The sequence below is a fragment of the Protopterus annectens genome, chromosome 8.part0 (genome assembly GCF_019279795.1).
Source record: "Protopterus annectens isolate FY-2018-M chromosome 8.part0, PAN1.0, whole genome shotgun sequence".
NCBI classification, from domain to species: domain Eukaryota; kingdom Metazoa; phylum Chordata; order Ceratodontiformes; family Protopteridae; genus Protopterus; species Protopterus annectens.
Window position 1 is genome coordinate 1,141,906,916 of NC_056741.1, and position 19,690 is coordinate 1,141,926,605.

General features: G+C 36.7%; 1 protein-coding gene across 1 annotated transcript in view; it reads right to left on the minus strand.

Moving 5' to 3' along the window:
* Positions 1–4,516: 4,516 nt before the first annotated feature.
* The window catches only part of HSPB1 (heat shock protein family B (small) member 1), a 54,549-nt gene continuing 39,375 nt past the window's right edge, over positions 4,517–19,690 (minus strand). Inside the window, exons 2-3 of the mRNA XM_044080655.1 lie at positions 8,008–8,071; positions 4,517–4,832 (exon numbers count right to left, since the gene is read on the minus strand). Coding sequence (XP_043936590.1) covers positions 4,646–4,832; positions 8,008–8,071 — 251 coding nt within the window. The 3' untranslated portion in view covers positions 4,517–4,645. The remainder of the gene's footprint in view (positions 4,833–8,007; positions 8,072–19,690) is intronic.

Sequence of the window (19,690 nt, forward strand, 5' to 3'; positions counted from 1 at the left end):
TAGTCTGTCTGTAGTGAGTGGGCCTTCTGGTTGTGTAGCAGAGTCTAAATGTGATGCTAATGATTGACACTAGTGAACTGGACTCATTAATGAATAGAGGATATCAAAGAGCCCTCAGAAGTAACCAAGGTTCAATACCCACTTGAGGAAGGGTTAATGCAAATACTGAGATCATTAAATAGGCTTGGTGAAAGAGGGTGGAGCTGAGAATCAGCATAATGTCATTTTTAATACTTTTCAAACTAGGTACTACATTCAATCTATGACCACAATCCACATGCCAACATTACAGTAACCCTGGAAAGTAAAAGGAAAGCTCAAAGTCAACAAGAAAAGGACTTTACCAACCTGCCTACTGCTGCTGGGAACCAGATCAGTGGAGCAGAGCATCATTCAGACCAACATGTTTGAACCAGAGGGATATCTAGAAAGGATGCAGTCCTTTGAAGAAAAAGTCACTAGGAAGGATCCCTCTTGTTATCAAATACCAAGCAGCATGAATGGGGAATTGTTCCTAGGTATGTAATAGGCGAATGATCATCAGAGCCTTTGTAAGCATAGCCTTGCAACGCAACCCAGTTGTGTCCCTGTGTATCACGGACATTTATTAGGAGGGGTATGTTAGCTGGAAAGCTTCTGGAGGTTATTGGGAGTATGTTAGTTTGGGCATTACTGCGGTGAGCTAGAAAACCTAATGCAACAAAATGGTAGACTAGCCCAGAAGATATCAAAGGTTAAGGAGATAAAATTGAAATGCAATTAAAACAAGCTATTGTCATATGAACCCTCACACAAGCATAACGTTAGCATACGTGTTTCTGTCTTTACAGCTGTTCCTATCCTTTTCACTTTTTCAGGACCCCCTCCTAAGGGACAAATACAAACAATGTGGTAAATGTCTTGTGATACTTTCAGCTGCTAGAACTGGCAGGTAAACTGTGAGATATATCTTAAAGAAACAGGCAGAGACAAAAAGAGTTGGAAGTGCAGGTATAATCTTAAGGACACTAGCAGATATAATGGGCCTGTTGTTATTCCAAGACTCAAAATTGCAAGTCAAGAATTATGAAAAAAAAGAAAAGAAGACCACAAAAATGCAGGGGGGAGCAAATGTCGAACATCACTGTTCTCCTTTAAAGTTTTTTTCCAGAGAGCAGGCCTCCCTGCACCCCTATATTTTAGACAAAAAGGAATACTCTGAGAAATACAGATTTTGGACTTAATATATCTAACTCTGTATTTTGGTTCATTCACTCCCACTGTTGCTAGACTCAGACTAATGAGTCTAAGAACTAAAAATGGTTACTCAATACAGCTTGGTAAAGAATTTGCAAACCTGCTAATATGTTTCAAGTCTGACAAAGAATAATTTTAATTATGGTTCACCTTATTCCATAATCACGCATGGAGTTTATTGGGTCATTGATCTTCTAGTAGAAACCATGTCTTTTAGAGGGCTAAAACTTTTTTTTTTATTTTTTTTTTATTTTAAACATCCTAATGGGATAAGAGGATGTTGTTGACTCATTCCACCCATCTTGGAATATCTTACCCTTGCTGAAGGGGGAATGGACCCCTGAAATACACACATCATGATCTGTAATACTGCCTGTATGCAGGATATTGCCTGTAGTCAGATACACTAACCAGTATTCCCATGTAAGACTATCAGTATAGCCATATTTAACTTTTGCTGTCCAGTTTGTAAGTGTAAGTTTTTGTAGAAGTGTTCTTGTACCAGACTACTGTCTTCCATATAGACTAAGTTGCTAGTTAAAAATATTGTGCCACTGTTACACACAACTCAATGGCTGGCTAGCCATGCAGTAACCCACAATTTGTCCAAGGCAGGTCAGCTCCGACTTAAATGATAAAGGGGAAAGGTGAATAGTCAGGTAGGGTAAAGTTAGGTTAGGAGGATTAGGGAGGGATGAGCTAGCTGGGAGAGGTACTAAAAAGGTCAGGATAAACCAATTCAATCTTTCAGTTCCTACTTTGGCAGCTTTCAAGTGGTGTAGCAATGTGGGTGGTCTTGGAAGTAAGGCAAGAGCCTTTATGATTTTTTTCTTTTAGCTCTGGTGACAGGTAGTGCTTTTTATCAGGAAAGTTAGGCAAGTTATTTGGTATCAGTAGGTTTAAAGTTCTTTACTCATAAAAAAGTAGGTTTTCAACAAGCAGTTTTCAGCTATTGTTTGCAAGAGGTTTTACTGGGTCTAAGAGTTTAGGTTATAGAAGATTGTGGGTCTTTGTACAGAGTTACCAATATAAAAAACAAAACAAAAAAGGATATAGTGGTACACTTAGTTGTTAGTTTAAGTTTCAGAAGTGTAACTTTCATGTATGGTTTTAAGAGGGCTCTTGACAAAAATAAAATAAAAATAAAACATATAAAAGTAATTTCAAGCCAGGATTGGAATATCTTTGTGAGGTGGATTACAAAGGCCCTAAACAAGGGACTCTAGGTCAGACCCGAAGCCTGGTGATTTTAGTCATGGAACTTGAGTACAAGAAGCCATAGGATCATATTTGCAATGGTCCTTACTTCAGGGTGAGGTTGTTAATTACCAACAGTGTTAATAGTACAATAATATCTGGACAGTTGAGAAGTGTGCAACAATACTGCAGCCAAGTCCTACTATAAATCTTCTGCGGTGAACACTCTCACCCACTGACTCCTTCCTTCCTAATCTGTTTTGGAGTTAGCCACATGCACCCAAGTATCGTCTCCTGACATTTGCACATGCTCCATCGGCAACACCGTCTGCTGGTCTTTCTTTTTCTTTTGTTTAGGGCTGCTTTTCTGTTGGCCTTCTATGGGGCCTTCAGATGGTTAGTAATCCTTCAACCAAACTTATTAAGAACAGACTGCTCACTGAACAGGCTATTATTTGTTGGTCAGAAGTGGTTCAGAGTAGGAAGTGGAGGGGTCCATTGCAGCAGTAGATAGGATGAGGAGTAGAATTAAAAATATCACATGCAAGTTATCAATCAATAATACCATGTACAAGTTATCAATCAGTAATACCATGTGCAAGTTATCAATCAATAATACCATGTGCAAGTTATAAATCAGTAATACCATGTACAAGTTATCAATCAGTAATACCATGTGCAAGTTATCAATCAATAATACCATGTACAAGGTATCAATCAGTAATACCATGTACAAGTTATCAATCAATAATACCATGTACAAGTTATCAATCAGTAATACCATGTTCAAGTTATCAATCAATAATACCATGTACAAGTTATCAATCAGTAATACCATGTGCAAGTTATCAATCAATAATACCATGTGCAAGTTATCAATCAGTAATACCATGTGCAAGTTATCAATCAGTAATACCATGTACAAGGTATCAATCAGTAATACCATGTACAAGTTATCAATCAGTAATACCATGTACAAGTTATCAATCAATAATACCATGTACAAGTTATCAATCAGTAATACCATGTACAAGTTATCAATCAATAATACCATGTACAAGTTATCAATCAGTAATACCATGTACAAATTATCAATCAGTAATACCATGTATAAGTTATCAATCAATAATACCATGTACAAGTTATCAATCAGTAATACCATGTACATGTTATCAATGAGTTTGAAGAGAGTTTACATATCTCACCATAACAGTGAAGTCAAGAACTTTATCAGAACTCAGCTTAACAGTGAAATCAAAACCTATTTCACTATTAAAAAGAACAAAAGCAGAAACTTATTTTTTAATAATTATTAACTTTTTCTTTGTTAAAGTATTTTTAGTAGTGTTATTTCATATATGTTGCCTTTGGTACTGCTTTCTGTTTTATTTTTATTTGAGCAGCTAAACATTATTCAAACTCTTTCTTGTAAGATGGCCTAGGGTTACAAAGTGGCTTTTATGCAGTGTCTTTCAGCTTTTCCCGGTTAGGGGTCGCCACAGCGGAACTCCGGTCCGCTAATGATTGGCAGTTGATTTTTTACGTACGGGCTTGCCAGGCCTGATGCACAAACTTCAACGAAGGTACGCCCATTCACGCATGTCTCCACACAGAAGACGCTCTAGCTGAGAATCGAACCGGACAGCGTCTTACTGTGAGGCGACAAGTAAGAACATAATATACTTGCTGTTATAGATTTTGATGTCACTAAAATACTGGAGGAGTAGAGTATGTACCAAGAAATAGAACAGGAATATTTTCCAGTGGGTTTCTGCTTCACTGTACGAGTCTGATAATGTGAAATGAAGATTATGACTCGGCTCACACAGTTCTTGTCCCCCGAACTTCACAAAAGGGTACTATTATAGTAACAGAATATATAATGGCACAAACAAATTCCATTTGACACTGCATTTGCCCTGAGTCAGCAAACTTCTATTGTTTTTTTAGGGTTAGATGGGCAAGCAAAGTAAAAATGCTTGGTCTTTGAATGAATCCCATTCATTTCTCACTTCGTTGAAATGAATATGATACAAAATAATTATTGCTATTAGCTCCAACCTCTATTAAATGAAGACACTCAAATGATAAATTTGTTTTATTCAAAACAGATATACTAATGCACAGAGTAAAAATAACAGTATTTGTGAAATGGTACTATAAAATATTACAGTTGTTTAGAAATATTTATAAGAAACTGCTTTCTAGCTGTTCATTTTTTTGCTTCTCCTGGTTTCTTTGATTCTGGTCCAGCAATCTGAGCTGTCGATTCAAATTTGACAGGAATGGTAACTTCTGAGGACTGGATGGCTGGTTTAGGCAAAGGCGCTTCCACAGTCAGGACACCATCTGGGGCCAGGGAAGAAGCCACCGTTGCAGAATCCACACCAGCAGGAAGCCTGGGATAAAAAGGGGAAAGAAATATTAATCTTTGTGTAAGTTTGTATGTACCTTCATCTGTATCACCAGTAATCTTCCAAATGTTGATCTTGTTAAAATGACCTTGCAATCGTCTGTAGCCATACAAAGGTAGATCAGAATGAATTCTAGGGATCGTTTTGGAAGTATCATAGCTAAGTTCTTAGGTTCTTCATACTTAGTATTACAGACTAATTAAGTATTTAGCAGCTGAAATTAATCAGGTATACTTGATGATAATGACACTAGACAGGCTTAAGCATTTTATGCCATTTATTTTATTTTGTAAACATACTACAACTCTAAGGAAACAAACTGCCAGGAAATTAATACTAACTGCATAAACGTTACTATGCAGTATAGCATATGTAGTATTGTATTGTGTGCTACAGTAACCAATGAAAAGCAATAAGCTGTATAATGCTAGGACAGTTAATACTGCAACGTCTGAACATTAGCGAAGAAGAAGAAGATGTTGAGCTTTTAACAGGTTGCTTCCTGTACTTGGGAGACTCTCAGCCTTAATGCACCCACTGTCTGATTCTGAACCATTTGCTTAACCACACATGACTCCCTGGTAGTACCTGAAAAGGGATACTTGGTTCCAGTACACTTGCTTGTTTAACAAATAAATTAAAAACAAAAATAAAATAAAAATGAAATGTTGCACTCAACAATATGCATTGCTTGCCAGCTATAATTAAAACTCTAACCAAACACAATCATGTAGGCAGTCTCGTTATTATATGCTGTGAATCATGCTCCTCTTTCTTCATTTATCAGTATCCTAAATATACAAGCAATGACTTCTGGAATATGGCAGGAGTATTCACAAAATTACTAGCTCTGTCACACTGCTATAAGCTAGCATTATGAATTATTTCTTATTTGTACATAATAAGGTTACGTTTGCATATTTAGCCTATTATGTGCAGTTAGGACAGAATTCAAAATATTGTCTCGCAATAATTTGCTCTATGTGATGATGCTAATGATTTCTGAATACCCCCATAGTCTCTTCAGGTGTTACATGCAAAAAGCAATTTATTATGTAAATTTGCAAGATTTGTGTTGCTTATAAAAATGTTAGCAAACATCTTCAATTGTTGGCTGTTACTTCTAAAACACTGTTTATAAAGTAGGCAATAGCCTTTCATTTTGTAGAGCCACCTGGCAGAAAGAAAATTAAATGTGCCCTAAGCCTGCTTAAGCCCCGCAGTAAGACAGGGTCCCCTCAACTCTTTAATAAATGACTACTGGCCCTAAATGTTTAAATTGTCCCTTCACTCTTTGTAAAGAGAGCAAACGCTAAGGGACTTTTAGAATTAGAAATCAGCATTCTTTGCTGCCATTTGGGTGCATCTGAATTAAGATATCCAGACCACTTCACATTTTACCTTGTTCATGCTATGTCTGTTGGTGCCCTAGAAGAGGCACCAGTGTGCATCCTGCCTGCATTATTTCCCTTTTTTTTTTTATAAAATGTATCTGTGGCCTCAGAGACCACGTCATTAAAAAGAGCAGACCCCTGTAGTCATTTTTTTTTAAACAAAGAACAGTGAAACTTCTTTGACACCTACTTCATTTGATCCACAATCATGATTTAATGTGCAGCAATGCATTTTATAAATATGGGGAGGTTTGGGAGATTTTATGTTATTTATAGACCTCTTTCGATTTTGTCAGTCCTGACAGATCTCTAAATCAAAAGCATGTTTTGGTTCTTCCTCTAAACCTCACCCTCACCACAAATTAAACTTCTTTCAGCTTACATTTCCTCGTCTATTCTATCTTCACTCCATTTCTTACAAGCTTCTCCACCTTCAAATTCATTCACCCTTACATCATCTCCTTGTCAAAGTCTGTTGTCAATCACTGTACATCTCTCCCTGTGTACCTATTTTCAGCTTCATTTGCGGCATCATCATTTCTAAGTTCCTTTTTTTATGTTTCTGTTGCGTTGTCCTTTCAAATCTGCAACATTTAATTTGCCTCCTAATCGGTGACACTGGGATTTTCTTTTATTTTCTGTCATGTACACTGTGGCTGTACCAACCTGCTTGACTAAGTAGTGTTTGAACATTGGTTATTCACAAACTGGATCACCAAAGCATATTGCTAAAATGGAGCACTTGATGAATTCAAACAGCATGCATATTGTGCTTCTGAATGCAAGCACAAACTGATGCTAAAAAGCATGACATTTAAAGAGGATAGCAGGGTGGTGTTGCTACCACTAGCTAGCTACCAATGAATGTATATTTTAATAACATTAAAAAATGAAAGAAGTATCAGAGGTCAAACCACTGAATCACAAAGGAAAATGTGAAGGAGGATTCAGACGTCTGGAAGGACATTTTTCTACTGTAAGGAAATTATCATTCTTTGGGAAAGTAGAATATTTGAAGGTGTTTATCTTAACTCCAAATGGCTGGTCAGACTTGAGATATGATGGGATATTACTTTTATGTTTGGAGTTGTATTCTGTTCTGGAAATATTCACAGAAGCAGAATTCTACTATGCACTTTTTCACTCTCATAACCAATGAGTTTCAACTTAAATGAAATTTTCTGGAATACAGCGAACTGAGGAAATATTTTGGATTTCAGTGTCAAAAGTTCATTTTTTTGAACACCAACAGGTTTATATGTCTTTTCTGTTAGCAATATAGTTTAGTTGTTAATTATACGTACATGTAAACCTAACTATATTTTGTCATTGCATTTTACTTTTCTATAAAACTATTTTTGTATAATTTAATACCCTTACAGAAAAATCATTTGCTTTATTTCTATAAACTGTGATTTCCATGAGAGCTTTTATCTCAATTTCTCCACCCTAAAAAGGCCTATCTAACTTGTTACTTGGCATAAAGTGCACCTCTAATGAAAGATTTACTAATTAAGAACAGACTGCTCACTTAACATTTGCAGATATATTAGTAACTATTTAGGTTAAAATCAAAACTCACAGAAATAGCAGTCAAAGAATACATTTTTGCAACAGCCCTGTGAGCATGCATACTGCTATTTATACCTAAGATCACCATTCCCCAATTCATCTCTAACTCCAATATATATTGTTGTTACTTTTTCTAAGCTGAACATACTGCTGTGTTACAAGGTACAACTGATTAAGTGAAATTTTCTACTTACTTATATTTTCTTGTAAAACATCTTGAAATGAAACCATGTTCGTCTTGTTTCTCTTCATGTTTACCTATAAGGAACAGACAGTGGAGTTAACAAAATATGTGTTTTATGGCAATAAGAACTTTCAGTGGATTACCTAGCTGGAACTGAACATGTCCAACATTAGAAATGTACCTCCAGTAGCAATATAGTAAAGCTTGCTGTCTAATTTCACTTTCCTCATAGCAACATGGCTTGATTAATTTTCCTTCAGTCTCAAAATGTAAATGTAATACACTTGTTCATTCATTTGCTTGCAAGAAAGAGCTCTGAACTGTTATAATTATGAGAAAGTATACAGAATACTTTAAAAGCAATTTTACACAATTATGCCTTATTAAGATCTTAATCGGTGCAATAAACAATGTTTTCGCATTTACATTTTTAATACTAAAACTACAGTTTTCCATTTGCAGCACCTTTTAAGCAATGCCACATGTCCTGCTAGTGCAGTATCTCATATTCTGTGGTTGATTCTAGTTGCTACATTGTTTCAATGCTGTTCCCATTTTTTATAATTTTTAATATAATAATGGAGTACCTTCAATTAGATCTGCATTTAATGCATGCAAGTCTATAATCCGCAGCAAATCTTGCATCCAGAACAGTAGACATGAGAATTACACCACAGGCAACTTACTGAATGTAATTTTTGTTCGGATGAAGTCCTGAAGTGTTGGTTTGCAGGACAAAAGTGCTAAACATTTTTTTAAATTTGTATTCAGCCACTGGCCTGTAGAGTTTTCTTATGTAGACTGCTCTGGTCGCAAAATTTGTCATGGATTATTGGCGCTTTTTCTTGCTTACAGCTGTCTTTGTTTCATACAAGTTTATATTTAGCAACACACTGATCTTTCTTCCAGTACAGTCAGCTATCTTCAAGTTCTAACTTTATTAATAGTAAAACTTACAAATAATCAAACAATGCATGCTAAGATGAATAAGACGAACACCAGGGTCTCTTTTTTTTGTTACCTGCGTCTGACTCTCATCTGCCACCTGCTCCTCTTGACATTCACCAGGTCAGCCAGACTTGCCTTAATTACCCCAGGGCTTTACCCAACTCATGTCTGAGGCCAGCAAGGAGATCAAGGATGCTGGTGCACCATCATACTGTACCATGGAATGTGTCCTAACCATACCGAATTACTCAGTTTGTACCAAGTTTTGGGGTCCAAATGAAGGGGTGCCATGATTCCCAAGTGGCATCCCTTCATTTCTGATTTTTTTCTTTTGTTTTTTTTTTAATTTTCCCACTGTTTGAGCTGACGCCATCACATGCACGATGACGTCAGCTCCATCAGGGCTACCAGCCTGTCTGAATTGAGCTCAAGGAGCTCAAGTCTTTTCCGGCTGGCCTGGCTGCTCAAATGTGAGTGGGAACGGCACTGTTTTAATGCCATCAGTATCAAACTTTAGTACTCTGTGATTGTAATTACTTTATCGTGTTTGAATGGCAGCTATTAATAAAGAGCGATGGTGCACTTTGCAAGCAGTCTGTATTGACAGATAGCTTTTTGTGTGGTTTTTACTACTTGTAACACGCGTTACTTCAAATGCTTTAAAATTTAGATGCTCGTTGCTTTGCTAGATGGTTTCACATTGTATTGCTTGGCAAGTGGTTGTCTAAGATGCTAGCGTAATAGGTTACTGTAGTTTTCAGCACACCATGCCATGGCGACTTGAACACTGCCAGACCAGCTGGAAAATAAATAAAGCTGAGAGTAAAATGAAACATTTAACACGTGTTCTTTAATAAGTGAACATCATGCATAGGTGTGGATGCATGCATCTGCATATATTTTATTAGCATTGTATTTACTTTATTTATGCCTTTCAGTATAATCTTAATCATTTATAACAGGTCCTGTGAGAACTTCATGTAAGTTTTTGTGTGAGATGTTAAATGGGTTGTGAATTTTAAGTGGTGGGAAACTGATAATGGAGTCTCTTGATCATGTTAGCTTCTAAATTTACACAAATTAGAAAATTACTAGAATCGGACATCAGAGTTGATTCAAAGAATTATGAATAGCATGGGGTCAAATCAACTAAAAGAACGCCTAATCCATTATTGCCGAAATGCGAGCGGGAACGTTATAATAGATTATTTTAGGGAACAGCAGCACTCTTTTAATGCGAGCTGGAACATTGTAATGGATTATTTTAGGGAAAAGCTGCACTCTTTTAATGTGAGCAGGAACATTGTAATGGATTATTTTTAGGGAACGGCACTTTTTTTAATGCATTATCAGCAAAATGCGAGTGGGACCATTGTAATGGATTATTTTATGTTTGGGAACAAGGAATCAGAAGGTCTGGCCAGAAAGAATGAAGGCAAGTAGGGAAACTGTGTGTGTGTGTGTGTGTGTGTGTGTGTGTGTGTGTGTGTGTGTGTGTGTGTGTGTGTGTGTGTGTGTGTGTGTGTGTGTGTGTGTGTGTGTGTGTGTGTGTGTGTATGTGTGTGTGTGTGTGCATGTGTGTGTGTATGTGAGCATGCATTTATGCATGTTTGTGTGGGTCGATCTGTGTGTGTGTGTGTGTGTGTGTGTGTGCGTGTGTGCGTGTGTGTGTGTGTGTGTGTGTGTGTGTGTGTGTGTGTGTGTGTGTGTGTGTGTGTGTGTGTGAAAATATCCCCATTTAATACACCTGGTGGCTAAAGGTATTCAGGCTCAAACCCTATACTTTGGGTACAGGGTAAAAAGAGCCTAAAGTCCCTAGCCACCACCACTTGTGAGCTTTATACAGATTTTTTTGTGCTAAAAGTTGAGAGTTGAAAGCTATGGGGAGAAGTGAGAACTGAATTCACTAAATGATTTTTCAGTCTTCCTGTTTTTCAGGAAACTACTGATTTGGCATAGTGGTATGTTGCTCTGACTGTACTGCATAGGGTCCTAGGTTCAAGACTTGCCAATGAAATGCATGGTGGTAACACAACATTTTATTCTAGCAACTTTCCAAAATTATACAAGCAATGTTTAAAATGTGTCCCCGGTTTCTGACCTTTTCTCCCCCCCAAAAAAAAAAAAACTAAAATTGAAAATAAGTGTGAGAAGCTGTGCAAGATGCCTATGGCTTACACTACTGTCATTCTATTTATAGTGTGGATCTGGAATTCTGAATTGGGCAGATTTGTCATTATTGGTTCATGCATTTTGTTTCATTGCCCACAGTACAGCCTACTGGAAAAATGTTCAAACAATAAATTTAAAATGCCCTCTGTCTAACAAGTGTGCTGTATTATACAAGGAATATAACTTAATAAAGTCAGAAAGGTGTATCAAAGAAAACAACACATGTATGTTTCTTGTTTTGTGTGCAAGGGGCCAGTGCTTTGAAAACAGCCCAAAGGTAATCTTTATCCACCACTGGCCAGATACATTTTGTTTGGATGTGGTGTGGGTTTCAATGAATGTGAGTTTCAAGGGCAGAGAAGTTTTAATGCCAAGACTATTTTCATTGTGAGACAGTATTGCTTTGTTTAGCAGATGTATGTTAGTGTTTGTGCATTGTTGTGCTGCAAAATGTATAAAATAAAATCCAAATAATCATTGTAGAACTAAAGCAGTATGCACTATGCACACATTATGGTAAATGGGGTGAAATAGCCAGGTAATGGAACTTTGGAATGGCTGCAGGGGCACTCTGGTGCCATATTTTGGTTGTCTGTTCTTCAGTTTGTGTTGAAAATTAGCATCCCACAATTCCATTAGAGTGGGTGAGGTTATGTAATTATGTATGCAAATTAGATGTCAATCAGCGTACAGATTTGTACCTATTTTTCATGGGCCTTCTCCAGATGTTTGATGTTTCCAGGTTGAGAGGTATAGTCTTAACTCCTATCACTCCATGGCAGCCTTGCAACACCTACTAAGAGGCCTTTGAGAGCTACATGCTCACTTCTGTGTTTGCATACATTCCCAACCCTTCTAGCAGCATGGTGTTTGCCTTGCTCTTAATGCTGCCACTGCAATGTGCTTGGGCTGTCTCCCAGCATTAGCCAATCACTCCAGTTCTCCTCCACCTGGTTCCTGCAGGACACATGCAGCTATTCAAATACAGGTAATCTGGGGTGCAGGTAGGGCTTTATCCATGTGCACCATGGGGGTCAGGACAGCAACATTTGATACTGAACAGTGTAAAATGGAAAAATAAAACATGAGCTACAAGTGGCACAGATAGCGGTACAAATGATAATTATAAAAATAAACAGTAAAATGCACTGAGAACAACAATCCATAGTAAAATATTTGTACACTCATAGAGTGCAGTGACAAGCTAGAAGCATAGCATTTCACTCAGAAATCCCATCAGCTTTTTGATTCTTTTACAGCTTGCAGTTTGGGTAATCATAAAGAAAAACAAGCTGTTTCTGGCTAGGTATCTAAAGATTCCAGAGATTAGCCTCTTGAAGAACTAGTAGTGAACATTCAGTTAGAGCTGTTGTGACTTCTGCTATGTTTTCAGTGGACTAGGCTTTGCAGTGATCGCTGCGGCTGCCAGCTGGTCTACAGTGTCATATGTTTACAGGGCACTTCAGCTAGAACTAATTAGAACTGACCACGGAATGCTCAAGATGCTGTGCCCGAAGTCTTCATTTCAAACAATGTGCACATGAATCATCATAGCCTGCTCAAAGCAAATCTTTCCTCCAGATGCTCACCTACAACTCTACTACTGTTAGTTTGAATTCTTTACATATTTTAAAGGTTCAACACACAGTTTGTAAGACAGCTCAACACTCCCTGTTTAGCTTACCCATAACTGACCTACAAAAGATACCTAGGAAAATGCCATAAATGTAACAGAGTTCGCAGAAGTGTCACCTCCTCTGCTTCTCAACTAAGGTATAAAATAATAGTATTTAAGAAGTTAGTTGATTTGCAGCAGGGTTTACAAGAGTGTGATACATTTTATCATTGTATGTGTAACTGCTAATTGAGTGTATTGAAATGAAAACGTTAAGTTTTCTTGGTATTCATAATGGCCAACAATGAAAATGTATTTCTAATACACCACTGTTAATGAGTACAAGTATGAATTATCTCCTTCTTTTGAATAGTTCTAATAACATACATAGACAGATATAATACAAAGTGCTATGGGAGCTGAACCCCAAAACTGGATGTTAAGAGCATTTGTGATCCAGAAACAACAAAATGCCAAACCCTTTGAAGTAAGGACATACATCAGCCTTGGTTAGCATTTCATGACATGGACCATATGTTCTTAAATCATTTAGAAAGGTTGTGCCTTGTGAAAAGCAGGACCAGTTTCTTCTTCTTCTCTAAGAACCAAACCTGCATGTTACATCACACAAATCTAAACCTTAAGATTAATGAAATAGTTGAAACAAGTAGACCAGGTGTGCCAAATGCCCACATTTCATCTGAGATACCATTGGGAAGACCATGCCAATATGGTTTCCAGTGAAACTACTAAGGCTAACAAATACGAATCAAAGGCAATTAGTTAATCAATTTTTAAATAACTTTCAATGTCTAGTTCCTGTTCTGGTCTGAAAAATTAATGTGCATATTATTTCTAAGCAGTTGCAGACTTTACTCTAAACTCTGCTTGTAACAGTCAGGTTGATTACCATATTTTTTGTATATACCATACCAATAGCCTCAGTTGTCTCTGAATTTAGATTATCTTACTCATGGGTTACAGTCTCTTTGCCTTTTATAGTGTGAATATTTAAGATTCCTTTTGGACTGTAAATTATCTCACTAATGTCTTAGGTTTTATGAATTAAACAAAAAAAATAAGATATGCATAGCTTTATGATGTTTATTGTAGCAAACTTTGCTGCCAAGGAAACTTAACTTATTCCTTCCCCCACAATTAAAATAATATTGTATGAATTTTGGAAGGCTACCTTCCTTAGAGTAAGGCATATTTTATGCTAACATTAAAAATTCAGAATTATATAAATGCAAAAAATGTGGCAAAGCATGACATAGTCAGCAAAGTAAAGATATTTAAAAGAATGCATCAGGGCACATTCAGAAAAGTAATTTCTAACTCTTTAAGATAACAGTTTAATGTTGTATCTTTCGGCTTTTCCCGGTTAGGGGTCACCACAGCGGAACTCCGGTCTGCTAATGATTGGCAGTAGATTTTTACATGCCGAGTTGCCGGCCCTGACGTACAACCTTCAATAAAGGTACCCCCATTCACGCATGTCTCCACACAGAAGACGCTCTAGCTGAGAATCGAACAGGACAACATCTTACTGTGAGGCGATAACGCTACCACAGCACCACCACCCCAGTTAAGATAACAGTTTAATACTGAAATGATATAGTACATGTTTAATTTTTGATGGCAATGTATTTGTTTGTTTTTCTAGAGCTCTATACAAAAAATATGGTAACCAACCTGACTGTTACAAGCAGAGTTTAGAGTAAAATCTGCAACTGGTATGGGGGATTGAAGCATAACCCGCACACTATTCCCAAAGCGAAATGCTTTTTTTGCCTTTTGTTACACTAAGAAAAAAGAAGTCAGAAACTTAACATTTTATAGTGAATATGTATTTGTATACCGTAACCAGTATGACAAAATCTTTGGGTTTGTTCACCATTAGATGAAATCTGTTTACTGCATTCATGTTATATTTTATTTATGTTTTTATTTTTTGTTACATTTGCCCAGTTGTCCAAGTAGCCTGTGGCCTATTTCCAGTGACGGACCAGGAGGAAAGCTCCATAAATAGTCATAGGCTGAATACATTTACATGTAGAAAACCAAAGTTGTGTCTTTCCATATAAGTAGAACTATTTAAATTCATTATAACATAAACAAACTAAATCAAATACTGGCTTATCTATTATGACATAAAACTGTTAAAATAACAACACATAGCCTATGAACTTGTGAACAACAGTGATAAAATGCATTTATTATATATACAATGATAAATACTTTTATGACAATGTGCTGTACATTTTTGATACAGAGAATCATTAAGGATATTAAGACATATTGAAGGGTTGTATCATGATCGTAGGTTATAGGTATTCCCTAATTCTAATAACCTTAAAACTAGAGAAAGTTTTGCTCAAATTATGAAAAAAGTTCTTAAATGTATAATTCAACTCAGATGTGCTGGCATCCGCTATTACATGGGGTAAGTCAGCATGATTTTTGGAAGGAACTTTTGCCTTTCCTAATCTGTGATTTATGCAGTCTGTCTGCTGGCTTAGTAGGTGCCAGGCTTACCAGACACTCAGGTGCATTACAGGGATGTTGTAGTACTTTTTTTAATACCATGTCTTTGTTTTTATAATTTAATTATCCTCATCTCTTGTCTTGGACATATATGCCAGTTAATAAAAGACACATTTTCAATGTGTGGACATTCTTTTAAAATACATAGTTCTAGTTTGCAACGTCAAAAAATCACATTATGATGCAGGTGACATTTACAGCATCTAAAATTTTCTTATCTCTAAAGCTAGACTTGTACTACCTTCAGTTAAGTCATGTGATATGCTAATGAAGTAAAATACACATGCATCATTGTTTACCAAGCCATTGCAGCAGGAAGTTATCTTGCTAAACAAGCATGCCAAACTGCCAAATATCCCATGGTTCATGTTAAACAAAGACAAATAAATAAATAACCTTGTCAGTTTTTTTTAACATTAAGGGAACTACTAAAACATTAGATAGCTTATATAATTTTCTATGCAGTAGCCCTTTTGACTTTAAAAATGGACCACTTGAACAGCTGAGCACTTTTCACCTCTGACAAAAGAAAATGTTTAAGTATTTCAGTTATATTTTTTGTTTGCACATAAAAATTTGCAGTACAAAATTAAAAATAACATCCTGGCCAGAGCTTTTTTCTTGGGCCTAACCTTGTCAGTCAGGAATAAACCCTTCCACTTATTAAAATGTATTACCTCCTGGCCAGAACATTTAATCTCTTATGCCTCTCCCTTGAGCCTAACCTTGCAAGTCAGATATAAACTCTACCATAACCTGTACCTGAGCTCTGGATTCTTGCTTAAATATTCGCTTACAGTTTTTATTAGAACATACTAAGGCAGTGCTCAGGCAAGAAAACAAAATTCTCTCCCAGACCAAGTACTTTTTATGTAATTACAAAGCACAACTGCTGATAAATTAGTTTTATGCCTAAGTACTTGTGTCCTACCTCAAGGTCATTAAATCTCTTCTGACATAGAAAGTGTACAGTTCTTTGTTAGTAAAACACATCACATGGCAGGACTTGTATGCAGTCATTCTATATGCTATGACATGTAACAGTAACAAAAGATTGTGAATGAGGAAAATATATGTTTGTGCAAATAATTCACAGTTGCCCACTATTGTTGAATATGTAATCATGCTAATCCCCCACAGAGTAAGATAAGTGGTGACTACAACATGGGGCTTAGATTGACATCATCATAAAAAGGATAAGGTTCGCTTCCCAGAAATTCTCAATAAGCATTGCTTACCTATCCACAGATGTCATCAGTACCATATGAAACACAGATTGCAGTATCATCTTCCCCTCACTTATCATAATAAAAAAACAAAAGTATAGTCTGTGGGATATGACCAGGTCACAGACCATTACACACAGCCTTATAGGTAGGCATTGAAATTGTGATCAAGTATCCTTGTGGGTAATAGAATGGAAGAGAGACTTTGATAATGTTTGTTACTCACAATGTAGACTGTTTTCCTTTTGGTACATAGTTGGTTCATTTTCTTAATCTGTTTTCTTATTGCATGTAATAAATGAAAAGTGCACACCTAAGGCATTTAATAGTTTTCACCTTTTTTTCCTCTTTCAGAAAATACTTTTTCATTAGTATGTAGAGGTTCAAAGAGAGAACCGATGCAACTCCAGGTATGAAATATGTACCGTTTTTATGTTCACCCCAATGTGGTTTGATGCTGATTGCTGTCTGCATTTCAAAAAATTATTCTTGCTGGTACCATCTGGTCAATGAAAATAAAAGCATTCTTGTTATCCCCTTGGGCAAGGCTTTAGATCTTAAAATACAGGGTTTAAAAGGCAATAAAGGAGTGCTCTCATGAAATTCCAAACCATAACAAAAGGATAATCATGCTAAGGCTTCACAGATTTATTGTTCCTTTCATAAAAGAATTAGATTCAACTCACTTGCTTGATGCTTGTGGAACTCCTGGAATGTAATGCATATTAACTGAGGAATAAGACACTCCAGTAATTTAATGAAGGTTTAAATAATCTAACAGCCTACTATTAAACTCAGGCCTAAGGTGCATCCTTCTACTATTAAACTCAGGCCTAAGGTGCATCCAAGCTTTTTATGCCTATCCTGACATGTTTCAGAACCTGATGAGCATTCAATCAGACATGACACACGTGAGGCACTAAGCAAAGTCTAAAGACCATAAGCTTGTTTCTTGGAATTATGGGATTGGATCTATGAATCTGGAGGGCAAAGACTTAATGCAAGATTGTAGTATCACAGAGTATTCCCCCTACTTTAAGTTACAGCATTCTCAAAGTTAGAATGTATACAAGATGCAAGAGTGTTGGGGTGCCGCTTCTCATATCAGGGAGTACTGAAGGGAGCCCTCACTTAAAAAAAAAAAACTTCAAACATGTCAACGGTGATTTTCAAAATGCAGGGCTTTTTTAACTAGCAGATTAATTTCATAATTTCAGGATTTACACTATCAAGTCTCGCACTTTTGATAGGAAGCTAGAGAACTGTCCTTCATACGTATAAGGACCTTTTCTGGATAACAGACACCCCATGCCTGCACTTGTCTGGATTTGTTGCCGCTGCATTAGTTTTTTTTTTTGTTTGTTTTTTCTCATGGTCTTGCATTTTAACCAAAACAACAGGAAACAAGTAAAAAGGACTTGCATGATTCTTGGATAATGACTTCCATCACATGTAAAATAGCATTGTATAGAATCTCAGGTACACATTTTTAACATTGAATAACCATCTCAGAAGTCCCTTTCTTTTCTTTGACTTCTCATTAAAGCAAGTCCATATTTTGCATTTCATGTATTCAATTTAAATGTATGCCATTTACCACCCTTTCACATCCATTAATTTTGGTGTCTGATTATAAGCTGAAATATTTACAACGAGCTCAAAGAATAATTTAGTCACCAAGCCTTTTTTATTTTAATTTTAACCAATTTTCTCCATTCAGAAGTATACATTTTCTCACTTATTTCATCAATCCATCCTCGACCCCTCTTACCCATTTTGCACATTGGGTTGGGGTGTCACTTCAATAGTGACAATCATCTCGAGTTTACACTGCCAGGTGGCTAGCCCTGCTGCAGTTTTCTAACCTATTTGTCCTAATACAAATACTTCACATGTTTGTTTTATCTTCACATATCAGTTAGCTGCAAGCCCTTATGTACAGCATTTTTCTTTTTCAAAATAAGCTTAAGGAAAAAAATGAGTAGCACTGTTGTCTCACAGCAAGAGGTTTCCCGGTTCACTTCTCAGCTGGGGTGCATTCTTATGTTCACATGCGTTTTCTCCAGGTACTCCAGTTTCTTTCTACATGCAAAGATGTGTAGAAGGTGGACTGGTGGCTCTAAAATGTCCATAGGTGCGTGTGTGTGTGTGTGTGTGTGTGTGTGTGTGTGTGTGTGTGTGTGTGTGTGTGTGTGTGTGTGTGTGTGTGTGTGTGTGTGTGTGTGTGCATGCATGTGTATATATGAGTGTGTGTATGCATCTGCAGTTGTGTGATAAGTATAAGAAAAGCCTAGCAACAGTAAACTCTATAGATGGAGGTGGATATTCATTTGGTCGCTACAGCAACTGGGTATGAGTCAGTAGCATTGGATGTGGGCATAAATGTGAGTAGTATGTGCATTGCAGCATACAGATATTCTGACCTGGAACCTTGGGTAACACTTTAGTCCATAAGTGCTGTCCAACGCAATGAAAGAAAATGCTCATTTCTCAGAAATGTAAATTGATAAGGATCTCTTTTCTCACCTGAATGTGTGAATTTTCATTTTGAAACCCAAGACACTGAATCATTTGTAAAAAAAGAACTGTAAGGACTAACATGTTAAAATTAGGGATAAAGTATTCTCTTCACCACCCTATCAGCATAAACACTTTTCTTATTCCTCCAAGAGGAGACAGTCTTGGCATTTATATAAATCTTAGAGATGGGGTGAAAAGTGCAATGTCCAAAAATGCACATATGGTTGCGAAGGACAATATATTCTGCAGTAGGAGGACTTCCAAGATGGCTGCACACTGATCAAGAGCTTACTTTCAGCTCTCCCAATGTGAAAAAAGAAATTGAGAGAGAATGGCCAATAACTCTGCCAGATTTAGTAAATGTAGTTACTTGCTAGTAAGTATACTGCCTGGTTGCCAGCCAAGAAGAAACTTAAGAGAGCCTGAAAGAAAAATAGACAGAAATGCTGAAGAGAAAACATTGACTGGGAAGAATCCTGAAGCTGTTTATTAAAAAGCAGTTGAAGCTCCAGCTTTGGTGCAAGACATGGCTTCCAGTAAAAAATAAATCAAATGTGCTCAGAGCTGATTAAAATAAACAAAACATTGAATGAGTATATAAAGTCAAATACAAAAAGTCTGGAAAAATGGAAGAAGCTTTAAACAACTATTCAGATGAACTGATG